At 30.0% G+C, this 17,766-nt stretch overlaps 1 protein-coding gene across 2 annotated transcripts in view; it reads left to right on the forward strand.

The window, feature by feature from the left end:
- The first annotated feature begins 2,289 nt into the window (after nucleotides 1-2,289).
- LOC126883286 (uncharacterized) overlaps nucleotides 2,290-17,766 on the forward strand; it is a 366,556-nt gene continuing 351,079 nt past the window's right edge. For both annotated transcript variants that reach the window (XM_050648632.1, XM_050648631.1), the window contains exon 1: nucleotides 2,290-2,368. In XM_050648632.1, the coding sequence (XP_050504589.1) occupies nucleotides 2,367-2,368 (2 nt within the window). In that variant the 5' untranslated portion in view covers nucleotides 2,290-2,366. The remainder of the gene's footprint in view (nucleotides 2,369-17,766) is intronic.

Raw genomic sequence — 17,766 nt, forward strand, 5'->3', positions numbered from 1 at the left:
AGTACGATCAGGGAACACAAAACTTCATGAAAACCTCCAAAAAAATAATGGAAATAGGTAGTTGAAATTGTCTATTATTACATAAGAAAAAGTTTACAATTCTACATCCCCTCGATTTTACAAAAATTGGGAAATACGGGGTGAAAAATATTTTCTCGGGAGTGAAAAAATATACGTTCAAAATAGGCCCGGAATTGCATAAAATGACTAATTCTAAGCAACTTTTGTTCTATGTATAGAGTTTTTTCACTAAGTCAATACTTTTCGAGTTATTTGCGAGTGAATATGTTCATTTTTAACAAAAAAAAACATATGTTTGGACGGTTTTTCGCAGATAACTCAAAAAGTAAGTATTCTAGCGGAAAAATTATTCTTAGTAAAAATATAGCTTATAAAAAATTGAAAAAAATCGAGTACGCGTGAGGTCTGCAAACCCAGTAGAAGCAGAGTTGTAGCTAATTAAAAGTAGGTTCTTCTACGTCAAATTTCAAATCGAATATTTCAATGGGAAATAACCAAAAAACAGAGTACATTTCGCGGAAAATTCATTACAACTTTTTTAAAGTGTTTAAAAAAAGGTTTATTTTTGTTTAAAAAAAAAACTTCTAGCATTAAAAATAAGTGAGTTACGCTCTAAATATTGTTGGTCTCTAATTTCTCTTATTTTTTGGTACAAAAATCGCGAAAATCACCCCCTAATTAGCTTCACAAATAAAATTAATCGTTATCGCTTCACAAGTTACTTTACTTATGTATTGTTTATATTATCTATAAGTTTCATTGGTTTAATGTGCTCATTTTTGAAAAAAAAAAATAGTTTAAAATAAAACATTTTTATTTAATTTTGAAAAAAACTTTTTTAATTTTGAAAACTTAAAAATGATTAGTAATACCAAAAATTTTAAAGTGTAATAAAATGTACGTTTTGCTTTTCTCAATATTTTTGCTTTTTTGTTTTCTTGTTAGACAAAAATTGGTTATACTATGGCTGTTCAAAATTTGCCCAAACTCGTGATTAGTTACTCGTTCAAGCCATTTTAACTACAGCTTTTTCAAAAATAAGCACTTTGAACCGATGAAACTTACAGATCATATAAATAATACATAAGCAAAGTAACTTGTGAAGTGGTAATGATACAATTTATTAGTGATACTAATTAGGGGGTGATTTTCGCGACTTTTTTTACCACAAAATAAAAGGGACCAACAATATTTTGAGCGTAACTCACTTACTTTTAATGTTACAAGTTTTTTTAAGAAACGAAAATACACCTTTTTTAAACACTTTAAAAAAGTTGAAATGAATTTCCCCGAAAAGTGCTCCGTTTTTGGGTTATTTCACATTGAAATATTCGATTTGGAATTTGATGAAGAAGAACCTACTTTTCGTTAGCAACAACTGTGCTTCTACTGGGTCTACAGACCTCGAGCACACACCATTTTATTCAATTTTTTATAAGCCATATTTTTGCTAAGAATATTTTTTTCTCTGAAATACTTACTTTTTGAGTTATCTCCGAAAAACCGTCCAAAAACATGTTTTTTTCTGTTAAAAATGAACATATTCACTTGCAAATAACTCGAAAAGTATTGACGTAGGGAAAAACTCTATAGAGCAAAAGTTGCTTAGAATTAGTCATTTTATCCAATTCCGGACTTATTTTGAATGTATATTTTCATCTTCGAGAGGGGGGTATTCCCCTGCATTTTTGTAAACGGGAGGGAATGTAGAATTGTAAACTTTTTCTTATATAATAATAGATAATTTCAACTACCTATTCCCAAATTTTCATCCTTCCTTTATTTTTTTGGGGTCAGATTGTTCTTTGATCAGGCTATATTATTATGTATAGCGAAAAGCCTTAGATGCAATTAAATAAAAACAATATAATCATAAAAATAATTATTTCAAAACTACGGACATCTTTACAAGTGGCTCCTTTCTCGTTTTGATCAGTGTATTAACATTTCAAAAAGGTAGATAATGTTAAAATGGCCCTTAAATGTCTTTAATATTACTTGTGTGGGAACATGAAACGGCGTATATACGGTCGATTTACTTTATATTGCATTTTAAACGCTGCTGCTACGTTTGTGGATCAACATTTTCTATTTGCATAGTAGCAGTAGCAAATTTTCTTTATGCCCCACATCCACATGACCATACCGATATGCACACCCCCAATATGCACTTAATGTCACGCAAAAACGTTAACAATAAAAGTAGTTGAAATGTTATTTCCGACTGCATTTTCTGTATGCCAGACCGCTCTAATAATAATGTGATGTGAAGTATGTTTAGTGATGTGAATATCGTGTTTGTTGACTCTATGTAGTTGTAGTATTTGATTTAGCGGTATTACTGAATGTGAGTTGATTTGATGTTACAATAAATTTCAATTTAAACATAACTGAAATATCAGGGTACATTTTATTACGTGATTACTAGTCCAGGGAAATAAGCAAGAGATAGATCATGTTCGGGACACTGAAATATCCAGGCTGACAACTTTTTTAGTTATTGTTGACCTATATAATGAAAACGTACCTGTTTCCTGCCTAGAGTTCGCGTCCGTTTTTTAATTATTAACAGTTTAGTGCAAAAAACCCGATTTTTTAGATTTCTTGCACTCCATTGAAAAGCTAAATAGTTGACACAAAACTACTAAATTAAATTTTTAGAACATTGAAAAACCTTCAAAATACCAACTTTTGGAAGTTAAAAAGTTAATTTGTTGCTTCACAAACTGCAAAATAAGTGAAAATCGTTATTTGTTAATAACTTTTACTAAAACTAATTTAGAACTTAGTGTTTCACCTAAAGTTGGGCATTGGGGTACTTAACAAAACCATCAAAATTTGAGACCGATCCATTAATTAGTTTAAAATTTATTCTATTTGTTTATCCCAGAGACCTATTTTTGTTTATTATGCAATAATATAAGACAGAAACTAATGAAGATAGGGCAATTCTGCGTATGCCAAATATAAGTAGAAAATCCAAAACGAAAAGAAAATGTTTTTCCTGTAGTTGGCTGTATACCATCAATCACAAAATTGGACAAAATCCTTTGTAAAAGGTATAAAATTTTATTAAAATCCCTTTAAAGGGCTACATAATAACAAAACGTTTTCGATTTTTTTATAAAAATCATCATCAGTGTTAGATAAACTGGATGCTAGCTGAGCCACAAAAGAAAAATATCCGGGTAAAAACCCATTAAATACAATATCGATGCATTAAAAGTGCATACTTCAACAAAAAGCCTAATGATGGTCACATGGCAACTAGGATAATGCCCTAAGGTAATGTATTGAAATTTCCCAACACGTGGGATCCAAATTGAGTTATTTATATTTCAATGACTTAATGGCAACTGAAGGTGCCTGAAGGCAACTGAGTTGCCATTAAGTCATTGAAATGTAAATAACTCAATTTGGATCCCACGTGTTGGAAAATTTCAATACATTACCTTAGGGCATTATCCTAGTTGCCATGTGACCATCATTAGGCTTTTTGTTGAAGTATGCACTTTTAATGCATCGATATTGTATTTAATGGGTTTTTACCCGGATATTTTTCTTTTGTGGCTCAGCTAGCATCCAGTTTATCTAACACTGATGATGATTTTTTATAAAAATCGAAAACGTTTTGTTGTGATGTAACCCTTTAAAGAGATTTTAATAAAATTTTATACCTTTTACAAAGGATTTTGTCCAATTTTATAAGTAGAAAAGTGATACTATCAAAATGTATTAAAAAAATACAAAAATTATCTAATATAGTCGCAGATCCTAATGCCAAATATTTGAAATTTTGTAATTTATAAACATTTAGAATAACTTTAAAAATATTGTTCGTAGAAAAAACCTTTTTACATACACTCTGGGCTAATTAGCAAAATACAAGGAAAAGTTATTTACCAGCAATTTTATTGCTCGAATCGAATGTTATGATTGTATATATTAATAATATAGGTATGCAAAGTCCGCGGACAGTGTGCTATTTTTTTAAAAACAAAATGGCGACCGAAAATTGTGTTTTTTTTATTTTTGCTCTATAACTCCAAAGATTTTAACTTAACACCAAAAACACTCAAATAAAAGTTCACCGTAATTAAATTCTGCATAGAGACGTGTTTTTCCCGATTTACTTCGACGAAAATTTTCCACGGAAAATGCGGGTTTTTCCAACAAAATCTTCAATTTTGAACTAAAATTTTAGATAAGTAATTGTTTATCAATAATTAAATAACTTGGTAGTATGAAAGCGCTTTTCGTATAGACTATAATTCCCGAAGCCGATAGAAATTGAATGAACATTTTAGGAACAATTGAATTGTTAATTAAAAATTTACGGTCGCTATAATAACCACAATAATTATGAAATATAAGAATAACTTTGATTCTTGTATAAAAAGACACTGTACCTACCTAATGTACTTTACAGAATTGAAATTGGACTATTTACGCGGCCTCAGTAATATTTTAAATTTATAAACAATTTTTTGGCTTATAAACAAATAGAATATCTCAGGAAATATTAAATTAAATTAAATTATGAAAACGGTTATAGAAAAAAAGGAAAAAGAATTTTTTTTAAAGAAAAAACGTTTAATTGTGATGAGTGGTTCCTGAGATACAACCTGTTGAAGTTTACCGGCATTTACGGCAAATATATAAACAATAGGTTCATAATTTTTAAACATCACCTTTTTATTTTTATCCTCGTTCTTCACACAAATTTTCATATCTTTAAAATAATCATAACATATAATAATATAATAAAAACTATCGATATTACGAGTGAAAATTGCCAAAAATAGCAAAATTCCAATCAAAAATCAGGTTGGAGAAAATGTAATCTTAAAGTTCAAAATCGGTATACTGTAAAAAAATGTCTTTAAAAAACTCGAGTAGAGACATCTAACTAACGCATTACTAATTGTCAAACTTACTTTTGTTTGGTTATAATAGATTAATTTATTTCTAAGAAAAGAAAATTACATATTTTTTCCAGTTGTTGACTTTTTTTTAGATAAACTTACTACAAGTGTACCTTTTAATGTTAAAAACAGAAATATTCTCATTTGAAAGCTGTATAATTATTTAAACAATCTTTATTTAAACAAATTAAAAATTTTGTTATAATAAATAAATTAATTTATTATAACAAAACAAAAGCAACTTTGACATTTAATAATGCGTTAGTTAGATGGCTCTACTCGAGTTACTTGGGAACAAAAAAAGAATGAAGAAAATTGCTCCATGAGAAGCCGAGAAAATGCATTTTTTTAACGTATACCGATTTTAAACTTTGAGATTACATTTTCCCCAACCTAATTTTTGATTGGAATTTTACTATTTTTGACAATTATTTTCACTCGTAATATCGATAGTTTTTATTATAATAATATATGTTATGATTATTTTAAAGATATGAAAATTGGTGTGAAGAAAGAGGATAAAAATAAAAAGGTGATGGTGTTAAAATTATGATCCTATTGTTTATATCTTTGCCGTAAATGCCGGTCAACTTTGGCCGGTTGTATCTCAGGAACCACTTGTCACAATTAAATGTTTTTTCTCCTAGAAGAAACGTCCTCCCTCTTGTTTTCCAATACCTTTTTCTTTTTCATAATTTAATTTAATATTTTTCGAGATATTCTATTTGTTTATAAGCCAAACAATTGTTTATAATTTTAAAATATTCCTGAGGCCGCTTAAATAGTCCAATTTTAATTATGTAAAGTACATTAGATAGGTACAGTGTATTTTTATGCAAAAATCATAGCTATTCTTCTGTATCATAATTATTGTGGTTATTATAGCGACCGTAAATTTTTAATTAACAATTCAATGTTGCTAAACTGTTCATTCAGTTACCATCACCTTCTGGAATTGTAATCTATACGAAAAGAGTTTTTATGCTGCCAAGTTATTTAATTATTGATAAACAATTACTTATCTAAAATTTTGGTTGAAAATTAAAGGTTTTGTTGGAAAAACCGGCATTTTCCGGGGAAAATTTTCGTCGAAGTAAATCGCGAGAAACACGTCTCTATGCAGAATATAATTACGATGAATTTTTATTTGGGTGTTTTTGGTTTTAAGTTACAATCTTTGGAGTTATAGAGCAAAAATTGAAAAAAAAAACACGATTTTCGAGCGCTATTTTGTTTATAAAAAAAGTAGCACACTATCTGCGGACATTGCATACCTATATTATTAATATATGCAATCTTAAGATTCGATTCCAGTAATGAAATTGCTGGTAAATATCTTTTCCTTGTATTTTGGTAATTAGCCCAGCCTATTCTCCGATAATCTGCCCAAATTAATATGCGAAAAGCTAGTATAATATTATACACGAATTTTCAAAAATGTAGTTCAAATGGTGACTAGTTGTGGTAACTGAACGGGTGATTTCTTCATTATTATAAACAAATTAGCTGTGAATTAAAAAAAAACACATGGCTAACTTTGGCCAAAATGAAACAATATTTAAGTTATTGAAATACAATAACTTTTAAACTCATTAATGTATCGGTTTCAAATTTTAAGGGTTTGTTAAGTACCCCAATAAACAACTTTGAGTGAAACGCTAAAGTTCTAAGTTAAATTTAGCAAAAGTTATTCACAAATATCGATTTTCATTTATCTTGCAACTTGCGATGCAACAGATTGACTTTTCTTCTTTGGGTGCCGTCTTCTCAGCGAAGGTTGGCGATGACTTCTGCAAACTCTTCTCTATTTTGGGCTTTTCTTATTAGACTTTGAAAGTCTAATCCTGTCCATTCTTTGATGTTGCGCAACCAGGTCATTTGTCGTCTTCCCGGGCCGCGTCTTCCTCCTATTTTCCCTTCCATAATAAGTTGAAGAAAGTTATACCTGTCGTGTCTAAATATATATCCAAGATAAGATGTTTTAAGTTTCTTGACAATTTCTGTGAGTTCACGTTCTCTATTCATACGCCTTAAAACTTCTTCATTTCTGACGCGGTCGGTCCATGGAATTTTCAGCATACGACGAAATACCCACATCTCAAAGCTCTCTAAACGTCGTAACAAGCTGACTGTTAACGTCCAAGCTTCCACGCCGTGCAACAATACACTATATACATAACACTTTATCATTGACTTTTTAACATTCAAAAATTGGAATTTGAGAGCTTTTTCAATGTACTAAAAAATCCAATTTTGTAATTTTATATCAACAATTTAGCAAAGGAGTGCAAAAAATAAAAAAAAAAGTTTTTTTGCACTAAATTGTTAATAAGTAAAAAACGGACGCGAACTCTAGGCAGGAAAGAGATAGGTTTTCTTCCTACAAGTCTACAATAACTAAAAAAGTAGTCAGTCAGCTACCTGGATATTTCAGTGAGAAAATCCTTATTTCTCTGGACTATACGTCACTTGCCAGTTGACAAGTTGCGTAAATAATCACTCAAATTATCGAGGTTTGGCAAACATTTATTTGCTTCATCAGGATCTGCTAAAATAAGTTTTAAATTATTGTTTTTTTTTTTCAGAAAATACAAATATTTTTGGCTTAATTTCGTTGTATTGATTGAAAAAAATAATTTTAAATTTATTTTAGCAGTTTCTGATGTATCAAATACATTTTGCGAAATATATGTAAATACATATATATTAGTTTTAGTATTTTGGCATCATCGCTGTTCAATCCTTTCTAATTCTGGCTTACGCCTTCGCGTACCTATTATTCTATTCGAAGGTGTACTACCTTGTAGTCCCTTTTCTTCCTGATTTATTATAATTTATTGTGTGTTTAAGCTGATTAATCTTGTCAGCTGATCATTATCTGTCTCCAATCTTTGTATTTCTACATATCTATTTACATTGTTTTATTTAATTTACTTTCCTTTTTTATGTCGCTTTCCGTGTCATCTCATCAATTTGGTCTTCATCAATTTAGTGTTGTGAGTATCGCATAATGTGTGGACTCTATGTAGTTGTAGTATTTGATTTAGCGGTATTACTGAATGTGAATTGATTTCATGTTACAATAAATTTCAATTTAAACATAACCGAGATGTCAGAGTACATTATTTTAAATTATTACGTCAGATTTTATTCAATCCCCATATTGATTAAATGGGATATTAGGCCTGGATCCCGCGCACCAAAAAAGTTTATTAATAGCAGGCTGAAAATTTGTTAATATCTTAACGGTGTCTAGTGGGACAAACTTTGATGTACGGGAACACTGGAACAGGGAAAGTTTTAATTGTGGAACAGGTTACAGGCTTTTAACGTCAGACTACGAAAAAGTCCCATGTATTGTGTCGGACAGAACATCCAATTTTGTCGGACAGTTGAAGACTTTTTTTAGATAAACTTGCCACAAGTGTACTTTTTAACGTTTTAAATACAAATATTCTCAAAGATAGATAAAGTTTTCAATAATATTGAAAAATATTAATATTACCAAAAGATTTTTAAATTGAAAATTTATTGGTCCATTTCCCTGGTGATACCTCCAAGGTTTCTACAATATGCAAGCCAGATGGATGCTGCAGTGAAGACAAAAGGGAAGGAATTCTACACTATGCAATTCACAACCCCCGTCTGCAGCTTGGTAAAGTTCCAAGGGAAAATGGACCTAGTTACTCTATAGGAGTAATACTAATAAAAATAAAAAGGTATACCATTTTTATTCAGTTGCAATGCGAAGGCAAAACAATCTTATTTTTCACTTAGAATACGGAGCGCAGTCCAGCACTGAATAAAAATGGTATACATTTTTACAAAAAAAGCTGTATACTTATTTAAACAATCTTTGTTTAAACAAATTAAAAATTTTTGTTATAATAAATAAATTAATTTATATAACAAAACAAAAGCCACATTGGCATTTAATAATACATTAGTTAGATGGCTCTACCCGAGTTACTTGGGAACAAAAAAAAATTGCTCCATGGGAAGACGAGAAAATGCATTTTTTAACGTATACCGATTTTGAACTTTGAGATTCCATTTTCTCCATCCTGATTTTTGCTTGAAATTTTGGTATTTTTGGTATTTTTCACTCGTAGTACCGATAGTATTTATTATTATAAAATATGTTATGAGTCTTTTAATGATATGAAAATTTGTGTGAAGAAAGAGTACCGAGATAAATAGTTGATGTTTTGAAAATTACCATCCTATCAGTGGCGTACTGAGTATGGTTCCGCGGGCTCCGCGGTACCAGGGCCCGGGCCCCACAGGGGCCCTGTCTAGTGTGCTCTTTGCTTTTTTTTTCTAATTTGATGGGGACATTTTGCACTAAACAAGTACACAATAGAAAATGTAACTTCTTAATAAATTTTTATTTTTTTGTAGGTACTTATAAATTAAAACGAAGAATACCTATTTATAAAAAAATTTAACAAAAGTTATTATTAGACACAAGGAAAACTTTTGGAAGGTACTTGTTTTATCTACTAAAAGTGACTAGAACCCAAGTTCTGGTTTCAACACATGTAAAGAATTACCGCTTGTAGGTACACATGTAGGTAAAACTTATATTTATATCAGCACGTTTCATGGATTAGTCGCAAACTAGAAAGTTGTAAAATTTTGCAAATTGACACAGTCATTGAAAGTTTTATGCTTGCATTGAGGAGTGTTATAAAAATACCTAATCCCAAAACAATAAACTCGACGAAAAATCCCTCTTTTGTTTGTATTTATAGCATTATCATTCTTTACTTTTACTTTTAAGTAATAATTCTTGATAACTGAAATGAACTAACAGGTACGTATCAGAACTTCCGTCTTTCCTGTGTGGAAGAAGTCAGTAAGTTGAATCAATACAGTTTGAAATATCTAAGAGCTGACCGTGATCTAAGATTTCTAAGAGTGTTGTCTCGTTCGCATTGTTTTTTTACATTTTGTTCTTTCTAAGTGTAACTAAGGTAGTACAATGTACAAACATAAATCTGGAAGTGCTAAGCGGAAGCAAAAAGTTGAAGCAGAGGAAAGAAAAAAAAAGCTACCAAAAATTGATATTTTTTTTAGTGCAAGAAGAAGAAGTGATAAAGTTGCTAAAACAATTGACGTGCCTTCAACTTCCTATACTCCTGTTTCCAGTGGCGAAGTTAAACCGAGTGAACTCTCAACTTCTGGTTCTACAGCTAACACTAATACTGCAAGTGAAATCATACTCAGCCAGACCACCGGTAACTATTTATTTATTGTTGTTCTGAAGCTATTTTCGTGTGGCATTTTTCTAATTAACATTTTTAATGGAAAATAAGCCACAATTTTACTAAAAAATTATTTTATTAACGTTTCGACGTCCAAATCGGATGCCGTTGTCAAAACACAAAAAATATTAATGAATTAAACAAAAATATTGTTGCTTAGTAAAAAATTCTTCTAATAATTTATTTAATCTGACTCATTTATAACGGCAATTCAGACATATATTATACATTTTAAATTTAAATTTATTTATTCTTACACCAAAACGTTATTGTTACATTATCAAGTAAATAATTTATTATTTACGTGATAATTGACAATTTTTTCACAATTCCTTTGGGAATAAAGCTATAAAAAGCTTAGAATTAATCTTTATTTCACTTTTTGATCTCTGACCAGGTTATATTCCCCAGTATGTGACCTAATTATGTATCAAATACACTATCAATATTATTTAATAAACAATTCAAAATATTCCTAAAGCCGTATCAGTGTCAAATATTTAGTAACCTGGTTTGTCTGAATACTGAAAAAACTTATAAATATTTTTGAAAAGATTAGATGCAAAATGAAAGACTATATTATTACCGAGGACCGAAAGTCCCTTAGAATAAATAAAAATTTTCTTTTGAATGAGATATTTCAAATTAAAAATCACACTAAATTGTCTCTTTTTTTTCACCCCTGTAACTTATTAAAATAGACATTATAGAAATTTTCAGGGCTTTCGGCCCTTGGTAATAAAGTAATCTTTCATTCTGCGTTTAAATTTTTTAAAAATACTTTTTAGTTTTCTCAGGATTCGAGAAAAAAATGAATGCTTTTAAAATGTATTGGAGCTCAAATTTGCGCCTATCCATTTAAGTGTTGGCGAAAGTTGTTTTATGCATTTTTTTTAAGAAAATCTCGTCCTGTGATTAAAGATACCAACCCCACAGTTATCCAAGGTTTTATTTTTGCTATTTTTTCATTTAAGCGTTTTATCTCCCTAGAGGTTTGTATTTAGTTATTTAATTTATTTATAAATATATGCAATATACTTATGCAATTTGAGAATATATTTTGTGATGTAATTTGCATTCTAATATTAATTTTTTAAAAGCTGTTTTAGTTATTCGATATTAAGGTTTTTAATTATGACTGGAGATTTAGATGTAGAAAATTTTTTATTCTCATTATTTATAAAAACTGCTGGAGTAAAGTAATCAATTATGTTAGTATGAAAAACGATAGGATTAATATTAATTTGCTGTTTTAAGTTAGCTGAGTTTTTATAAATATATGATAATTTATATTTAATGTTTATTAAAAACTTTTAATATACAATGTGTGTTTTTATTGGGCGGGGGACCGCATTATTGGGGGAGGGGGCGCATTATTGGGCGGGGGCCTGCATCCCAACTGGAACCAGGGCCCGCGGTTCTATCAGTACGCTACTGCATCCTATTGTTTATATCTTCGCCGTACATGCCGGTGAACTTTGACCGGTTGTATCTTAGGAACCACTCATCCAAATTAAACGTTTTTTTAAGGAAGCGTCCTGCTACGTTCTTTCCAATAACGTTTTCATAATTTAATAATTGCCACGATATTCTATTTTTTTATAAGCTAAAAAATTGTTTATAATTTTAAAATATTAAAATAGTCCAATTTCAATAATGTAAAGTACATTAGATAGGTTAAAAGTGCCTTTTTATATAAAAATCATAGTTATTCTTATGTAACCTAATTGTTATGTTTATTGTAGCGACCGTAAATTGTTCATTAACAATTTAATTGTTTAATTGTTGCTAAACTGTTCATTCAATTTCCATTGGCTTCTGTAAATATAAAGGCGCATTTAAATCAAAGCGAACACGAACGAACGAACGAATTCGTTCGTTAACTTTATTGTATTTGTACAGCGAATCGAGCACGGCCGAACGAATTCGTTCGCATTCGCACATGTTCCAACCGATGTCGGTAAAACAGCGAATCATCAAAGGAATCGTTGTTCAATCTGGACAGTGAATAGACGGTAGCGAACGAATTCGTTTAGAAGTACTGATTTAATTTATTTACAAACATTAGTTTGAAAGGGGTTGTTTATTGTGTAGCCATGAAAACATAATTTTGCAATATGGAATGGACCAGTGAAAAGATACTTCAATTAATTGAGTTATATGGAAATGAAGAATGCCTATAAAACCCGAAATCGAAGCTATATAAAATAATAAACAGAAAAACTGATGCTTGCTTCCTATATTTCTATTTCTATAGGAATGGGTAGCGATACCTCTGAACTAAAAAATGAATTAGCTTCTGGCATCATTTAGACGAGAAAGACAAAAAGAGGGTTCGAAGTGGTTTGCTTTTAAAAGTCTAATGTTTTTATTGGATAAATTTTAACCCAGAAAGACTAATGAGGTAAGCAAATCAAATTATTTGCTAAAATTAATTAGATGCAAATTTATTTTGATATACCAATTTAAGAATTTATTATTTGAACATAATATAGTCATAATACCAAGAGCAAGCAACTTTTTCGAGGAAGAATTTTAAGAAAGCTGGTTCTTTAATGTATAATTCTCTATGCTTCCTCAAACAGCGTATAATACCTGCTACCTGGCTGCTGATACAGATTGCGTTCATTAGTTCGAAGCACATTACAGGTACCTACCTAAATAAATATATTGAATTCAAAATTATTTTAAGAATGACATTAATTTTGTCATTATTAGAAATATGAATACAAATATTCTGTCAGTAATTTATATGCTAAAAAGTGGTACGTTTGACCTGTGCTATTGTGCGGAATGAAAGCATAAACGTTAAAGGCCAGTTCCATTAACAAATTTGAAGTGTCTGAAAAGTGGTACCTGCCTACGTCGAATGCTTAGAATATCATGGACGGACAGAGTCAGAAATGACTAAGTACTAAGAAGATCGGGTTTACAGGGTAGAGAACTTCTTAATTATGTTAAAAGTAAGAAGACTGCATACTTGGGGCACATATTAAGAGGGGAACGATACACTTTTCAGCAACTGATACTCGACGGAAAGGTAAAGGGTAAGAGGGGTCTGGGAAAAAGATGTCATGGCAAGGCTGCGTAATCGCCACCGTGCCGCCAGTGGACAAGAATGAAATGCTTTGCAATGCTGCTAAAAACAGTAATATTTTATAAACAAGACAATGTACGGTGGACGCCTACGCAGAAATGCACGACATCTTAAGAAGAAGAAGAAATATGAATTTATAATTGCTAGACATCATTTGACGTTTTATTTATCTCAAACTTTAGTTGACAATGCCAGATTTAAATGAAATATTAATAAATAAAACTTATCATCAAAATGTTCAACAAAATAATAAGAAATACCTGGATAAATTATTTTTGAGTCTGGAAATATTTTTTATTTTATTTTAATTATTAAAATCAATTTTTTTAAATTAAATAATTATAGAATAGAAACAGGACAAAATGAAAATATTGAAGTCGTATCAAAATTTATACTTATTTATGAATATGGCTTATTTTTTTACAAGAAACACGATAATAAACTTAAACACAATGTGTAACTCTCCCATCTTAAATACATCTGCTGGCAATATGCACTCCGATCATCAACGAATGCGAACGTTCGCTTCAATGTAAATGGCCCTACTTTGTAGTGAACGAATGACCAAGCGAGCACCTACGAATTCGTTCCTTCGTTCGTTCGTTCGTGTTCGCTTTGATTTAAATGCGCCTTAATAGATATTAAAAGGGCTTTCATGTTACCAAGTTATTTAATTATTGATAAATAATTACTTAATATTTTAGTTGAAAATTAAAGAATTTGTTGGAAAAACCCGCATTTTCCGAGGAAAATTTTCGTCGAAGTAAATCGTGAAAAACATGTATCTATGCAGAATTTAATTATGGTGAATTTTTATTTGGGTGCTTTTGGTGTAAATTTAAAATTTTTGGCGAAGAGCCATAATTGAAAAAAAAACACGATTTGGTGGCGCCATTTTGTTTATAAAAAAAAGTAGCACACTATCTGCGGATTCCAGCCATAAAATTGTTGGTTAATAACTTTTCCTTGTATTTTGCTAATTAGCCCAGCCAATTTATATCGAGTTTTCACAAAAATTTATTTGCTCTATCAGGATCTGCTAAAATTTTAGTTTTAAATTATTGTTTTAGTAAATATAAATATTTTTGTTTTAATTTCGTTGCATTTATTGAAAAAAATATTTTAAATCATTTTAGCTAGTTTGCGAAATATAATATGTAAATACATAATACATTAGTTTTATTATTTGACATCATCGCTGTTCAATCCTTTCGAATTCTGGTTTACGCTTTCTCGGACCTATTATTCTATTCGGAGGTGTACTACTCCTTTTTCTCTCTGTTTTATTATAATTTACTGTGTGTTGAAGATTTCATTATCTGTCTCCAATCCTTGTATTTCTGTATATTAATTTTAATTGTTTTATTTAATTAATTTTCCTTTGTTATGTAGCTTTCCGTATCATCCCATCATTTTGGTTTCCGTTGACTTCTTCGCTGGATTAGGGTCGATCTCATAACCTTTTTGATTATCTCATTTGCCACACTTCTGATGATCAAATTATATCCAATCTAAGCATTACATAAAAACGAAAAACTTACTTTAACTTTGTTAATTTTTATACTTAAAAAATTACTTTACATTGTGGTTTGTGTTAATATAAACTTCTTTGTTATTTCACTGTTGCATTTATTTTTGATTGTACCGTTTCTACCCATTTCCTCAATTTCTTTGATATTTGTAGTGCGTTTAATGCTTTCATTATCTTGTCTATTTATTTGGTCAAAGGTAATTTTAATCCCAAATACTTATATTATACATAGATTTTTCTGTTATATCTCACAATACAGTTTAGGATTTTTTCCAATTTATAGCATTTGAAGTTGATCTTCCTCATCTAAATCCATTTTGGTAGACCCGTAGAATTTTTTTGCAAAGTTCTTAATTTTTTTAAATTAACATATTTGCCAATATTTTGTGTAAGCATATAGATTAATACCTACCTTTGACGTCTATGTACCGACCCCGTCCACTGAGTTAGTAAAGAAATCTATATTGTATTCCGCAAAAAACTTTAAAACCATCTCCTTCTACAACTTAAATCTGCAGCATCTTTCCCTAAATTCCGTAAAATGACAAAAGCCTACCTATCTGAAAGACCATATTATTATTCAGTAGAAGATTTTTTTAATTAATAACTAAGAAATTACATTACCCTTTGCACAAGTAGTATTTTTATTATGTTTTTTATCTATATTTGGGTGTCATATGCAGCAGCTTAACTTTTAAACTTATTAATTACTAGATAGACTATGCAATTTGCAATTTATTTAAATTTTCCAATTGATTCTATGTGTTTAACTTCAGTATTCTTATTATTATTTAAATTATATTGATGATTTATGTAATTTTAGTAAATTCAATTGTTATTGTTTTGTTTTATTGACTTTTTATAAGCTTTGTCGAAAAATTGTACAATTTTAAAATATTTGGGTGTCATATGCAGCATCTTAACTTTTAAACTTATTAATTACTAGGTAGACTATGCAATTTGCAATTTATTTAAATTTTTAAATTTTGCAATTGATTCTTTCTGTTTAACTTTAATATTATTATTATTGTTTAAATTATATTGACGATTTATGCAATTTTAGTAAATTCAATTCTTATTGTTTTATTTTATTGACTTTTTATAAGCTTTGTCGATAAAATTGTACAATTTTTCATGACAATAAAGCATATTTCTATTCTATTCTATTCCTTTTGTTTAACTCAGTGGAGGATCTAGGCATTTGCCTTGGGAGAAACAATTTGTCTTAGGAGGAGAACTTCCAATGAAATACCAACCAAAAAACATAAAAAAGATAAACCCAAATTACATAAAAGACATAAATAATAACTTGTTTATTAGATTAAATCTTGTCTGTCTGTGGTTTAAATTTCCTGTCAGCTAATAAATTTATATTTTTCAACAATTTTGTTCTTTAATTCCGGACCTTCTTAGGGGGAGGGGGTAAATTTCACCTTTTTTCCTGCCCGGAGATCCGCCACTGATTTAACTTCGTTTAGCTCAGGTAGGCACGATGTTTCTACCAATTTTTATACTTTTGCATCTTCGTCTTCAACCCGTGTACAAAATCTTTTAAAACTGTATTATAAAACTTTTACAAAAGTATCTATATTTATATTAAAAAAGACCTTTTTAGGCTAACAATTCCGTTATCAGTGCTGCTTACCTAAAATAAGTATAACCACTTTATTTAGAGCAAACGTGAATATTAAATTTCGACTAAGGTTAAAACAGGTCGTGGTTTATACTTACATATATGTAATATATTGGTAGGGGAGCAAAGTATGCTAAATGTGCAGTCACTCGAGCGTTATGAGGACCTATTGGGTTGTGAAGAGTAGGTCATAAAACCAAAAAAAGTTAAGTTAAGTTTTCCATAAAGTGGGGGACTTTCCATTTTTAATTTAGTTTTCCATTTCCAACAATCGTTTTTTAGATTATAGCGCCATCTATCCATAATTACAAAAAATGTCTCGAATAAAAGTTACTTATTTTTACGTAAGCAATCCAAATCTGCAATAAATAATGGGGGCTCCCATTTAAGATTTTAAAGTAACCTCCTACCTCACCTCCGTGAGGGGTCGTGTGTGGTGCCTTTAGATACATTTTTATAAAAATATTGAATACATGTATCTTGCAGTTTTTCGATCTGATATTCATTTCGCGAAATATCGCGGGATTGGTATTTAAAATATTAAATTTACCCTCCACCCCTCTCTGTGAGAAGTCGTGTTTGGTATTATCCGATAGATTTTTAAAAAATATTTTTTTTTATTTACATTAACGTAAACTACCACTCATCAGCGGTAAAAAATTATTAAACCGTGGAATTTTGAGAATCAACACCGATTTTAATGAAAATTTGAGTTTAAGCTCTGTTGACATGCTTCTTCAAAATCTACCCTATGCCAAACTGCATTTTTGCTCTGGGGCTGAAAACAACGCCATCTAATAAGGGATGAACATTTTTTAATCAAAATAACTATGGAAATCGATAGAGCGACCAATTGTGAATACATTTTGTTCTATAAAATTCTGATGTAAAATTGACACTTTCCAAGCTATTTGCGATTTAAACTATGCATTTTTCACTGAAAAAACTCACGTTTTATAACCGTTTTTCATGAATAACTTAAAAAAGTTTTTTCTGCAGCCGTCCCGAAAATAAAACTTTCGAATCGAAAGTACCATTTTACACAGCTCGTACCGAAAGTACTTACTTTCGGGACTAATTTTTTCACTTTCCGGACGCTTTTTTTACTTTCGGGACGATTTTGGGTAGCTAGGTAACGGCTTTCACAATAACATCAACTTTGTATTTTATTATGACAACGCTTGTCATAATTAAAGTGTTTAATAAAAGTTCATAAGAAAATTTATACATATATCCTTTTTAACATACACAACGGCTGCAGAAAAAATATTGTACGTAACACGATCCAAAAC

This window comes from Diabrotica virgifera, chromosome 4, assembly GCF_917563875.1.
Source record: "Diabrotica virgifera virgifera chromosome 4, PGI_DIABVI_V3a".
In the NCBI taxonomy this organism is placed as follows: Eukaryota; Metazoa; Arthropoda; class Insecta; order Coleoptera; family Chrysomelidae; genus Diabrotica; species Diabrotica virgifera.